At 33.1% G+C, this 14,950-nt stretch overlaps 1 protein-coding gene across 2 annotated transcripts in view; it reads right to left on the bottom strand.

Annotated features, from left to right (window-relative positions):
- LOC111516686 (putative fatty acyl-CoA reductase CG5065) overlaps window positions 1–14,950 on the bottom strand; it is a 78,042-nt gene that overhangs the window by 38,721 nt on the left and 24,371 nt on the right. For both annotated transcript variants that reach the window (XM_074176625.1, XM_074176624.1), the window contains exon 3: window positions 2,742–3,161. In XM_074176625.1, the coding sequence (XP_074032726.1) occupies window positions 2,742–3,161 (420 nt within the window). The remainder of the gene's footprint in view (window positions 1–2,741; window positions 3,162–14,950) is intronic.

The raw sequence follows: 14,950 nt of genomic DNA, 5'->3' as shown, positions 1-14,950 counted from the left end.
CACTCAAAATTACCGAGCTCTCACCCGCAGACAGCAAGTTTTACTTACACGCCTGAGAATTGGACATACGAAATTTACCCATCTACATCTCCTAAAGCATGAAGAGCCTCGCATTTGTGATACCTGCAGTGTGACGAGGAGTGTTGAACATTTCATCTCTGATTGCCCAGATGAAGAAAGACAATTTTTCGGATTACCAAGCGACCTCACCAATGCATTGGATGTTACGAACTGGCCGTGGAATTGGCCGCGGTGGTAGTGCGTCCGACTCACGATCGGAAGGTCGTGTGTTTGATTCTCGCCTCGACCAGATATTTTTCTCGAGAGAATTTATCTGGTTGAAGCTTGAATGATTCTGCTGTGTTGGGAATCACACGTTAAAAGGTAAGACCGCGTTAGTCCTTAGCTCGCACAAGTTTCTCAACTTCTGAGAGTTGTCGTTCGTATGGGAGCGGCAGCTGATTAACGAAAAAACAGACTTTGAACAGATTTTTTTTAAACAGATTTTACTTCCCTTTATAGTTTTTTGGAAAATGTTGGCATCTCTAACGAAATTTAATGTACCTACTGTAACCGTTAATAACCCTAGTGGTTGATGCGGTGATTTTCCTTTTAAATAAAAAAAAAGAAATGAAGTCATCTTCATTTGAAAATGGAATGAAAAAATATTTGATACTGAATGCTTTTTATAGTATAGACGAGTTTATGAGTAGAAATAAATGACCTGTCAAACTGAAAATAGAAGAAATGAGGAATCTAAATTATTTCCTCATTGTGTTAACTTTTATGCAGTGTAAATATTTTGTTTTGTCCCATATGCACCTGTTTTTGTTGTGAATTTTACAGGTATAAATTAAATTATACAATCATATTTTTAAAATATTTTTATGTGTAACAATGTGATGATTCAGTTTTCAATCTGTCTTTTCATCATTTATTTTCTTACATGATTCTATTGTATTTAATTGACGTGCCAAATTTACAATATTATATCAAATATTGGTAAATGAAATGAAATTTTATATATTACATGAATGTTATGTCTGTTAAAAGTGATATTATATAAAATTTATGACATTAAAAATAAAATAAATACAACAATAAAAATTAATTGGCGCTCCGGGGCGACTTCATTGATTCCAGTGGCGCATTTGCTTTTTCAGCTGCAGGAAAACCCGGAAAAACCTGCAGCACCACATCATCTAAAGATCTTGATCTAACAATGTCCTCTCTCTCATAAAACAAAATGTAGGGTGTCTCCAGAGGCTCCAATAAATTCAATGCATCGCCAGAACACTTCGTGACACGACTATCGTCAAACTTAAACCAGTCCGTTTCTTCTTTGACCAAGGCGTAATAATGACCACATTCAACGCCAGAACCACAGTGAACAATGACTGCATGAATATTATAACAGTGGTCTGCTAGGTTGAAATGTTCATCTATTTCGAACCTTCCAAAGAGTTTCTTGCTTCCGTTAGAGGTTGAGTCTTGTTTGAATATCATCAGTGTTATTATTAGATTGACTGGTGCCTCAGATATACTTGTTTCCTTATAACAGTCAGTTAGTTTGGCGCATGTTTGACAATACAGTTGATCATCACCTGTTAAAAATTCCATTTTCAGATGATTTAACAATAAGCTTTGCACGGACTGGTAATTAGTCGTATTAGGAAAAGCTAGATGAAGTTCCAGAAATTCACATAAGTTTTCAGTACTTCTTGAACATTTACCACAAAGTAAACAAGTGAGGATTTTTCCAGCAAAAGATTTACAAACACAAGACGAGATGGGTTGTACGGAATCATTCAGTCCAGAGCGGCTGGGAGTATTGATTTTGCTATTGTTTTGCTCACGAAGAGTATTCAACAAGAACCCCAAGAATTCAGAACAATCCTTTTGTTGTCCTAACGAGTATCTAGTGGACTTCAAAGACTCCAGGAAATCGGTTGGAGGGAAAGATGATACCTTCTTACGAAACTGCAGCTGCATGAACAGTTGTTTGAGTTTGATGAATAAGCAGGAAACATTCTCGTTCTCGTTCATCATTAAAACATATTATATTATATTATATTATATTATATTATATTATATTATATTATATTATATTATATTATATTATATTATATTATATTATATTATATCATATCATATCATATCATATCATATCATATCATATCATATCATATTATATTACATTACATTACATTACATTATATTATATTATATTATATTATATCATATTATATTATATTATATTATATTATATTATATTATATTATATTATATTATATTATATTATATTATATTATATTATATTATATTATATTATATTATATTATATTATATTATATTATATTATATTATATCATATCATATCATATCATATCATATCATATTATATTACATTACATTACATTACATTACATTATATTATATTATATTATATTATATCATATTATATTATATTATATTATATTATATTATATTATATTATATTATATTATATTATATTATATTATATTATATTATATTATATTATATTATATTATATTATATTATATTATATTATATTATATTATATTATATTATATTATATTATATTATATTATATTATAATTATATTTTAATTATTGGCAAGTGGAATGGAGAAGATTTTTTCAAAATTGACAGTTAATATTTTTTGACTGAACCAACTGAATATCCGCTTCTTTGTTTTATTTCGATATCATTGTACTCACCAATAGAGGGTCTTATAATAACCGTAGGAAATTTGTTCCTGCACAGGTCATCAACGAGTAATTCTGCAACTGATTTCGTGAAAGTGTATGTATTCGGGAGCGGATGGATTATTTTTTGTGTCATCACTTCAATAAGTCTCTCATCGCAATTTTCAGCCAAAGCAATTGCTTCTCGCCAATCATATCTGGGATATAATTTCTCCTCCAGAATCTGATTATCGGCATTAGCATACAGTGTGGAGACGTGAACGAATACTTCTAGTGATTTCATTTCAGAAGCCAAGGTTATGACTTCTCTGGTACTTCTCACGTTGGTGAAGATGGCGTCTTTAAGATGATCGTCAAATCTAACGGAAGCTGCAGAGTGAAATATGATACTGACGTTTTCGATCAAACATTTCCGGTCTTCCTCGCTGATTCCTGAAATTATAAATAGGATTTCTGAAAAAAACAATTTGAGACTGCATACGTGTTGATTATGATCCTAATAGGCCAGTAGATACAGTGAATGTGCATAGAATAATTAGCCTCATACACTGTCACACATAATATTCGCGACATATGGAGGTTTTTTTATCGAAAGATATAACGAAAATTTGATTTCGCTGTTAGATTTTGCTTGAAAAATGAGTAGGAAACAGCCTTTTTCCTTTTGTCGTGTACTACTCTGAACCTGCCAAATTAGATATCATGGAAGATCCCCAAAAAATCATTTTTTGAAAAATGCTTAAAAAAAGTTGGTCGATTTCCATTTCCATACGCTTGCTCAGAATTGGAACTCTCTACTGTCACTTCAACATTTTCCAATTTTTTTAATTTTTCGAATCTTTCGCTGTATATGCAAATATAGCGCTTTTTAATAATATTCACTCTTCATCAGATATGAAAAAGTATGTAGGAGTCTTATTTTTTGATCTGTCGAAAACTTTCGACTCAATTAATACTCATATTACAATTAACAAGCTAAGTGAACTGGGTTTCCGTGGCAAATGTCTTTCGTGGATGGGTTCATATTTCGAGATCAGAAAAATTATTGTGAGAATTGACAATCGGAGATCTTTCCCACATGATGTGAAGTCTGGTGTACCTCAATGATCGATTTTTGGTCCGCTAATTTTTCTACTATACAGGGTGTAACTAAATGAGTGTAAAACATTTAAGGAGGTGATTCCTCATCGAAAAAAAGATAGGATCTTTCATATAAACCCAACCAGCAAAGTTGTTTTATATTTTCATGGTGTTGCAACAGTTTTATTTTATTAGTATTTTATAATTACTTCCAAAATGCTAATTGATTATATTAGATGATCGGTGAACACAATACAGTTGTAGGCAATGGAAGTGTTTTATAAATTTGTCATTGAAACGTTCATGAAATAAAATTAAAAAACCATTATAAAATAGTCAGGAAATTATCACAGAAACGTTTTTGCAACTAATTTATAAAACTTATTTTCTTATAAAAGTAAATTGTTATGTAGCAGTTTTATAACACTTTTCTGTGAGATTTTCATGATAGTTATGAAACTATTTCAAGATTATTTTATAACTGTTTCCTGTAGCTTCAATGAAATTATTTTATTAGAATGCTTTCAGATACTATTTTATTTTCATTACCATATTGTCACTTCAATGATAATTTCCCAACTATTTTATAATCTAATATATAAAAATGGATGTTTGTTGGTTGGTTGGTTGGTTGGTTGGTAAGTGATAAACTTCTACATCACTCAACCGATCGTAATGAAACTTGACATGTATAATTAATTCTTCATAGAGAAGGTTTTTGGGCTATCAATTTTCCTGTAACTCGCCACTAGATGTCGCTGTAGAACAAATTTTTGAAAGCACACAATTTCATTGGAGCATTCCTTGTTAAGATACAGCCCCTTAAAGGGGGTACATAAAATTTGTAAAACAATTTTTTTCACGAGCACTAAAAAAGTTACAATTTCGAAATTGACCCAACATTTTGTACTACCAAAAAGAAACTCAGCCTGGAATTTATTTGGTTTACCCCATGGTTGTAAGGAGTGGAAAACGCATCCCCTAAAATTTATTTCCAATGCAACTTTTTGTCTTATTTGTTTACCATTTTAAAATTCATTTCCGATAGCTTGTTTCATTCTAAACAAAAAATGTTTCTTGGATTTTTTGTCCAAAATAAACCAGTTCGCAGCAAAAAATTATTTTACGAACATCTACAGAGATTCATCGTCAGAAATGCGAACTGGATTTATTGGTATTTTGTAGTTAGTACCTGCATTAAACGATTTAAGGGTAATAAACAAAACTGATTTATCAATAACAAAACATGTAGAAATCATAGTAAATGTTTACGCATGCGTCTAGACGTCGGCGCATTGAGCCACGTATTCGCTCAAATATTCCTGGAGTTTCTCTGATTACCCTGCACGCATCGATGATGCGGTTGCTCAAGTCCTCTACATCGCGAACAGGAGTACGATGAACCAAATGCTGTAAATGGCCCCAAATAGAGAAATCGAGAGGATTGAGATCCGGGGTTCGAGCGGGCCAGTTCTGTGGTCCTACTCGACCTATCCACTGATTTGCATATGTTTCACTTAAATGCTTACGTGCTACTTGACTGAAATGGGCGGGAGCCCCATCATGCATAAAAAACATATCCCTTCTGACGTCCGAAGGAACTTCCTCCGGCAGTACTGGATGCACTTCTCTTGAAAATTGAACGTATGCCTCACCATTCAATCGAGGAGGTAGAAAATGAGGCCCAATAACTCCCCAATAACTCCGAGCCACACGTTAAGAGAAAACTGTTCTTGATGATTAGTTTCGACAATAGCGTGAGGGTTTTCATCAGCCCATATGTTGTAATTATGAAAATAATAATTTTGATTGTCAAGTTGGCGGGAATCCGGTCAAAATGTTGAAGAAAATCAATTTCTGAATTGTCGACGTTTCGAAACTTTATTGTTCCATCTTCAGGGCTCTGAAGTATGAGAACAAGACATACATTTCGAAATGGAAATTTACAAAGCAGTTCTGTTAGAAACAAAATGAATTATGTAATACAACAATCGTTAAAAGATAATAAACGGTTCGAACACTTTACAAAAAAACAACGTTGATGAGTACTTACATTCAGGGCGGCTTTCCGAGTTGAAAGGTGAAGTGAATAATTTCGACATGAAAAATAAATACGTACACAGGTTCCTGAAAGACGTTGACACAGACACGATGGGATTAACAATCTGAACTGTTTGTAAATCGTTCTTTATGATTCAAAAAAACCCATGAAAGAAATGAGAATTGTATTCGGAAAAAGCAGTCGGTTAATGATTCTAAAGTTAGTTATTGTTTGATTTTTTCTATTAGATTGAAATACTCTAGAAAATAAAAAAAATTAAAATTAGTATGAAATCTGAAAATACAATTGAAAATCATTTATTCACGAGAATAAAAACAAAAACACCAATATTGTCTATGAAATACCATGTGCTGAATGTGAGAAAATATATATAGGGCAAGCAGGCAGGTATCTCAAACGAAGAATTACTGATCATAGCAGGGATTGTAAAAATATACACAACCTACTAAAAACAATGAAGAATCCTACTAGCCTTGCAGAACATTGCAATCGTTCCTTTATACGTTTGATTATGAGTCAGTCAGTATTATATAGGACAACAGAAGATACTAAAAAAAAGAATCCTGAACGAAATGATTGAAATAACAAAACATGGAAGAAAAAGCGTTAACAAAAGGTCGGATATTGAAAACTTACACACCTCATATTTCAATCTGATAGAGAAAATCAAACAATAACTAACTTTGGAATCATTAACCGACTGCTTTTTCCAAATACAATTCTCATTTCTTTCATGGGTTTTTTTGAATTATAAAGAACGATTTACAGACAGTTCAGATTGTTAATCCCTTCGTGTCTGTGTCAACGTCTTTCAGGAACATGTATACGTATTTATATTTTATGTCGAAATTATTCACTTCACCCTTCAACTCGGAAAGCCGCCCTTAATGTAAGTACTCATCAACGTTGTTTTTTTGTAAAGGGTTCGAAACGTTTATTATTTTTTAACGATTGTTATATTACATAATTTATTTTGTTTAAAACAGAACTGTTTTGTAAATTTCCATTTTAATATGTATGCCTTGTTCTTATACTTCATAGTCCTGAAGATGAAACAATAAAGTTTCGAAACGTCGATAATTTAGAAATTGGTTTTCTTCAACATTTAGACCGAATTCCCGCCAACTTGACAATCAAAATCATATTCAACGGTCGCCATCCTATTCAAAAAAATTAATAATCTTGTCCCGAGAAAAACTACATTCGTCTGTGAATTCTATCGTTTGCAGAAAGTCACAATTTCTTCTAATCATTTCCAGCATCCAATTGCAAAATTCAAGACGGTTCGGAAAGGCTCGTGATAACAGTGTCTGTACTCGTTGCAGATGGTAAGGGTATAAGAGTTGTTCCTTTAAAATTCGAAATACCATCATATGATCAACATTTAGCTGGAAAGCAATCTTTCTACTACTGGTAGTAGGTTGTTCTTCAATCAAATTAAGAACTGCTTCCTCAAGTTGTGGTGTTCGTACTTCTTGATGGCGACTACAATCCTGTGTTCTTTTGTCGAATGAACCTTATTCTCGTAATCGTTGATGAAGTCGAGCAAATATTCTTTGTGAAGGATGCTGCCGTTGAGGATTTCAGCATATCTTCTAGAACAGTGGTTCTCAAACTTTTTTAATGACGGAACCCTTTTGGGAAGCAAAATACTTGATGGAAACCTACAATAAAACAATTGTTTTTATAAGTGTATTCTTTATTAATCAGCATAATAAAAGTACACTGTAACAGTTACTAATTATTATTTACTTCACCACTTGCCAAGGACAATAATAGAAAACATTAAAAAAGAAAAAATCTAACTAGTGGGAGGTATGAAACTGTTTTTTATTTTTCATCAATTGGTTGATATCAGGTTTGATGGAAGAAAGTTGGAGTCTCATATCAGCTTCGGCGTCCAGTCTATTGCGATATTTTGTTTTCGTGGCTGCGTAGGTAGAGAATCCTGTTTCGCACAAATATGTAGTTGGGAACGGGAGAAGAATATCCATTTGGCCAAGCATTGCATATTCATCTTGGATTTTGCACCAAAAATCATTGAGAGGCGTCGTTTTGAACAGTGAGTCCATACTTGTGTCTGATGACATTTCTAAAAGAGATTCATATATCTCGTTTGACATGTTTTCGGGCTTTTCCAAGTTGGGTAAAAAAAGGATTATAAATCCATGAATTCACTTTAATTTTTGTATTGTGTTCTTCGGGAAAATACTTTTCAAAAGATGCGCGCATCGAACTGAGATATTGGACCAATTCTTCAAACACATCATCTTCAAACATTTCTGAGTCGTTTTCGCTAACAAACTCACTGAGTAACGTAAAGCTTTCTATTTCTTTCTTACCAATGCAAGTGATCCAAAAATCTAATTTTCTTTTAAAAGCAGTTATTTTATTATAGGCCTGAAACACTGTTGTCTTTTTACCTTGCAACGATAAATTCAATTCGTTAAGTTTTTGAAAGATATCCGCCATAAAAGACAATCGGAACAACCAAGTTTTATCATACAAATTTTCCTTCAAATTAAAAGAAGTATCTGCTGAAAGAAACATTTGTAACTCGGCTCTAAGTTCAAATAGCCTTGTTAAAGTTTTACCCCGAGACAGTCATCGCACTTCTGTATGGAGCAGCAGTGTTTTATGTTTGCTGCCATAATCTTCACACAATTATGAGAACAATCGGGATTGTAGTGGTCGTGATTTGATAAAATTAATTATTTTTACCGCTTCATCCTTAACTAATTTTAGATTTGACGGCATTTGCTTCATCGCAAGTGCTTGTCTATGCAGATTACAATGACTGGAACTACAATTAGGCGCTTTATTTTTCATTCGTGACACTGCTCCTGCTGTTTTACCTGTCATCGCCTTGGCCCCATCTGTACAAATGTCAATGCAATTGTTCCAACTGAGATTATTTTCTTCAAAAAATATATTTATTTTATTAAAAATTTCTTCCCCGGTAGTGTTTGTAAGCAGCGGTGAACACATAGGCATGTCTTCTTCAAAAGAACTTTTATATGGATATCTCACAATAACCAGCAGGATAGCCAAACCAGCGACATCAGCCGACTCGTCCATTTGCAAGGCGAATCGTGTATTTTGTAGACGTGTAACTAGTTCTTGTTTGACGTAGCTTGCCAGATCATGATTCGTTGTGAAACAGTATCGTTTGATAGCGGAACAGTAGAAAGATGCTTTGCAGATTTTTCATCTGATATAAGATTCATCATACTTCCTTCTTTTCTTCTTTGAAACCGTCGAGCTTGACGTCGTGGCATCATCTTTTGGATCGGTGATTGCTATATTCTCCGCGCGCACTGCTTTTGAACATTCAGCGTCATTAGAAGATGTTGTTGCAACACGTTTAACACCTTTAAGCCAACGTTCCATTCTTCTTTATTTATAATGTTACACGTCAGGATAGTGGGGTTTAAATAATGCACAATCGTTACTGCGTATACCTAAGAGACTAAATTTAGTACCTAGGTACAGTGAAGAAATGTATAAAACAACAGAATACAGCAGGCAGTAAAACAATGGACACTATTTTCTCGCTAGCGAGCTTGTAAGTAGGTAGTAACTTATCGCTCCGAACGCTAATCGTCAACTGACGACGCGCGATCGCCGCTCTTATAATTAGTCCTAGACTCGATCTCAAATATTCTCGAAAATACTCGAGTCGCCACCTTTGATAAACAAAAAGCAAAAATAAAAACAGAAATTTAAAAATTGCGTTGTAAACAATATCGACTTTATCCTTTGAAGTTAGAGTCGAAAGTCGCTTGTTGACAACTATAGCGTCTAATTCAGAGGCGGCTTTTATCAAAGAGACTGCGCGCTCACAAGTATACTACCCGCTCGCTTTAAGTTTGCCGCTGGCGATAGGTATGACGTTCGAAAAGTAGCGTCAGCAAAACATAATATAAAAATATTTTTTATTTAATTGTAACAATAAAAATTGTGTACGTACATATTTGGGTAAAACTATGATACATTATAAGTTTTGTTGTCACGTGGGGGAGGATACGCGCATTCCACAGACCGGCAAACTTAGAGCGAACGGGTTGTAGGGTTCCGCGGAACACACTTAGAGTATAGCTGTTCTAGAAGCTTCTAACCCATTCCCCTGCGACGGACCGTAAACGTAATGCATATCAGCCATTTCCTCATTCGTGTATGGCATTTTAATAACAAGTGAATGATTAAAGTAACAAATTAAGAACAGAACAACAACACACAATTAGTATTAATTCAATTTCGAAAATTCACAAACTGACAGCGTCATACCAATTTTATTGTCACCATCGCTAATAGCAACCTACTAGATAGATTAGTTTCGTATTTTCGCATTTATGACGATGTATCTCTGTTTTTTGCTGCGAACTGTTCCATTTTGGGCAAAAAACTCAACAGACATCTTTTGTTTAGAATGAAACAGGCTATACGAAATGAATTTTTGAATTGTAAACAAACTATAAGACAAAAAGTTACATTGGAAATAAATTTTAGGGTTTGCGTTTTCCACCCCTTTGATTTCAATATTGTAACTTCTTTTGTGCTTGTGAAAAAAACTGTTATACAAATTTCATGTACCCCTTTTAAGGGGCTATATCTTAACAAGGGATGCTCCAATGAAATTTCTCCATATGAAAGATTCTATCTTTATTTCGATAAGGAATCACCTCCTTAAATGTTTTACACTTATTTAGTTACACCCTGTACAACCAAATAATTGGACCATTTTTGTCAAGAGAAAATTTGAACGCAGACATTTACAGACATTTTATAATGAATCAGTTTTCTGAAGTTTTATATAATCTGCCTCTGAGTGTTGAAACGAAATTTGTGGTATCAACTTGACGGGGCAGCGATTCACCAAACGGTAGAAGTGAAACAGTGTTAAGGGGCAAAGTGATAGGACGAGATTGGGAAGATTATTAGCCACCAAGATCACTGGACTATTTTTATGGGTCTATCTGAAATACAAAGTTTATAAGCACAGACCATTTGCAAACAAGGAATAGAATAGAATATTCAGAGAATACCATTCGGTAGAGTAGTGCTAACATAAATCCCCTATTTATTGAAAATGCCACAAAGTCTGTGAACGAAAGGACTATAGTCTGTATAGAATGGAAAAAATGGCATACTGAATGATGAATTCGAGTTCTTTATAAGACTACTGAGATAAATCAATGAATGTTATGATGTTTTGTTGTGAATTTGGTTATAGTTATTTTAGTTGAATATTATTTACATATCTAATGGTGAAAATAAATAATACAAAATTTATGAAATTAACTCAAGGAGCGTTATTATTATTTACATCCAACATTAACACTGTTGGGTGTGAACTGCATCAAAATATTTCGAATTCATCTGCAGCTGATGTGATACAGATCTGCTGAAAAAAGGGATACGAGTGTAATAAGGATGAAGGGAAATATGTTTATTAGATAACTGACATATCAACGTTTATACTTCGAAAATCCAAATCAGTTTGAATCATGTTTTGTTGCAATCGATAGAGCAAAAGATTCAAAAAATAAAAAAAAAAAATTGAAAAATCATCGAAGTGACAGTCGAAAGTCCAAATTTTGAACAATGGTATGTAATTGGAAACTGGCAACTTTTTTTCTTGACAAATGTCAAATTTGACAGGTTAAGAGTAGCACATGACGAAAGAAAAAAAACTGTTCTGAACTCATTTTTCGAGCAGAAACTAGGTTAGGTTAGGTCCAAAGAGAGTGGGTCTACTCGACATTTCACCGCAACCCGCAAGGGTTTATTGTGGCTCACACCTATTCACACTCGGCCAAACAAACCCAGCTTCTTAACGAAGCTGATTAGTTTGTATGGTGAGTGGTCTTTCAGGTCAGATGGTGAGAGTACGGCTCTGCCGAACTCTAAAAAACCTGATTCGGTCTCCAGCGGGGCAGGCACAAAGTATATGCTCTGCTGTTCCATCGTTGATGAGTTAGTCGGAAAGTCAAGGTGCAAGATTCCCACCTTCATACCCGCGACAACCTTCCCATCATCAGCTACACCTGACGATGCCTTAGATTCAACCGTGCAGAGCTTTATCGCCTCTGGTTTTGGTGAATCATCAGTTGAGCATAAACGTTTGCTAACCTGCCCATGGGGGGTTCGTTCCTCCACCTGAGACATATTCTGCGTACGTCGCTCAAGAATTTGGTGCAAGGCGGTTTAATAAGATACCCCGATCTTGAGGAGACGACTCGGTCGTTTCCTGGCTGCACCACCAAACCTGTTTTTAAGGTTCAGTTATTGGATCAGGAGTTGGAGAGTTGAGAAGCTCTCGCTTCTGATCTGAATCCACAGGGAGGTCAGTTGGAGTCGTAAGTTCGACATCCATCTTCTCTGTAGACTCAGCGTCAGAAAGAATTTTTACTATGTCCAGAAAAGTCCCACGAATAGCTAGGGAAAGAAAGTCAATCACGGCAGAGCCGTGACTCGAGCTCGAAGACTCAGTAGAGACAGCTGATAGGCTCAGTGTCATTCATCCTCTCGGAATGGATACACACCTTAGGATTAAGCCATCGTTGGAATACCATTCAGTTAGGGAATAACAAAACCACAAGTGATTTTGTCATTCCCGTATCCAGCGGGGCTACGTGGAAGCAGGCATGGCCGGTTTGCTCAACCTCCACATCCCAAGTCAATGCACTCGCCAAAAAGAGCATGCATAGTGGTTCAGTCAGTGAAAGATGAACTAGGACAACCAACCCGCCAAAGAGGGTTGGCAGAAACTGATTGCGAAGTCAAATTTTCATTACATCTATTATTGAAAATAACTTTCATGTCTCGCGAACTTTATGTGTGACACTGTATAGTCTAATCAACAAGTTTAAAAACATGAAAAATAGGGATAAAGGTCCTAAAAATATGAGCGATAGCTCATTCGATTAGGAATCACCTCTAGAAAAATGTTTTTGAAGGATTTGGGTGCAGGTAAAAAATTGGAATTGTTATTAACAGAATAAAATTTAAAAAAAAATGGTATTTAGTTTGTCGTTAATAACTAAAAACATATTATTATTCAAGCAATTTTGAAAAAAGTTCGTTGAAGAGAAGGAAATTTTCGATAAAAAAGTCCCGACTCCCGGAACTCTATCTCCATTATTCATAATTTTAATTTGACGTTGAAAATAGGGTTCCGCGCGGCTGTGACAGCATGCACGCGCTGCCGCTAAAGAGAGTTTATCAAAAGAAATAATTTTTTTATAACATAAAATGTTACTTTAAAAATTTGTAGAAAACTTAGTATCTTCTTAACACTTCAATGAATCGAGTCCCGTAGAAAAAAAGTTTTATCGTCATTTTTCAAAAAGTTATTCATTTGTTAACTAACAAATTTTTTCTCAATCTCCTTTCGCATAAATAATGGGATAAAAAATATAAATGATTGGCCTATAAAATTGAAACTTCGTGGAGCCCTTCTGATATATATATATACTTCATACGATCCTGCGATAAAAGTTCATAAAAATTTATTAATTTGTTAATTATGATTTTTTATAACTATTGCAAAATGGAATATCTGAAAATTGTTGATAAAAATTTTATTTTCAATTGATATTTAGCTATTTCTGTTTTCACATTAAACAATGGCAGTTATCAAGATAGGATATGAAACAGATAGAGAAATTCAATATTTTGAAAAATTTTTTTTTGCCATTTTGTTGTCTACCTAGAGATAATTATGATTTAATATTTTTTCCCTAATTTAAATTTTTAATTGTTTAAAATCGATTTTTATATTTCGATCATTTGGAAAATCAGTTGGGAAATAATTTTGCTTTCAAAAATCATAATTTAGTTTGGCGAATAACAATATTTTTTTATCTTTTATTTAATTGTTTATCGATTTACCAATTTGTTATAAACAAATATTGACCAACGTAATTTTTTTCTCTGAAGCATGAAAAAATTATAAAAACAGCTATATATGAAGAAGTGCCATAAATTTTTTTTTCATTTATTATAATTTTATGATTTAATTATTTATATGATTTTTTTAAGGCACTCTTTTATATATAGCTGTTTTCATAATATTTTTCTGCTCCAGAAAAAAAATATAACGTTGGTCAATATTTGTTTATAACAAATTGTTAAACTAATAAACAATTAAATGATGAATGAAAAAAATTTTGTTTTGTCAAACTATTCAAAAGTGTAAATTATGATTTTTTGAAAGCAAAATTATTTCTCAACTAATTATCTAAACAATCAAAATATGAAAAAAATCGATTTTAAACAATTCAAAATTGAAATTAAAAAAAAAAAATTCAAAATCATAATTACCTCTAGACAACAAAATAGCGGCACGAAAGTTTTCAAAAATATTGAATTTAGTTAATGAATCACGTAAAAAAAATCATATCCTATGTAAATAACTGTCATTGTTTAATGTGAAAACAGACATAACTGAATATCAATTGGAAAAAAAAATTCATCAACAATTTTCAGATATTTCATTTTGCAATAGTCAAAAAAAATCAGAATTAACAAATTGATAAATTTTCATTAACTTTTATCGCAGGATCGTATGAAGTATATATATCAAAAGGGCTCCACGAACTTTGAAATTTGAAGGTCAATTATTCATACCTTTCATCCCATTATTTATGCCAACGGAGATTGGGAAAAAATTTGTTAGTTAACAATTGAATAACTTTTTGAAAAATGGTTATAATTTTTTTTTCTACGGAACTCGATTCATTCAAGTGTTGAGAAGATAGTAGATTTTTTTAAATTTTTTAAATGACATTTTATGTTATAAAAAAATTCTTTCTTTTGATAAACTCTCTTTAGCCGCAGCCCGCTCATGCCGTAACAGCCGCGCGGAACCCTATTTTCAACGTCAAATTAAAATTATAAATAATGGAGATAGAGTTTCAGGAGTTGTAACTTTTTTATCGGAAATTTCCTCTTCTTTAACGAGCTTTTATCAAAATTGCTTGAATATTAATAGCTTTTGAATCATTAACGAAAAACTAAATACCATTTTTTTTAATATTATTTTATTGATAACAATTGAAATTTTTACCTGCACCAA

Source organism: Leptinotarsa decemlineata, unplaced genomic scaffold (genome assembly GCF_025532065.1).
Source record: "Leptinotarsa decemlineata unplaced genomic scaffold, Ldec_3_MD MMD2_tig00001973_RagTag_RagTag, whole genome shotgun sequence".
In the NCBI taxonomy this organism is placed as follows: Eukaryota; Metazoa; Arthropoda; class Insecta; order Coleoptera; family Chrysomelidae; genus Leptinotarsa; species Leptinotarsa decemlineata.
The sequence above is the reverse complement of the archived record's forward strand: the minus strand, read 5'-3'. Positions and strand labels throughout refer to the sequence as shown.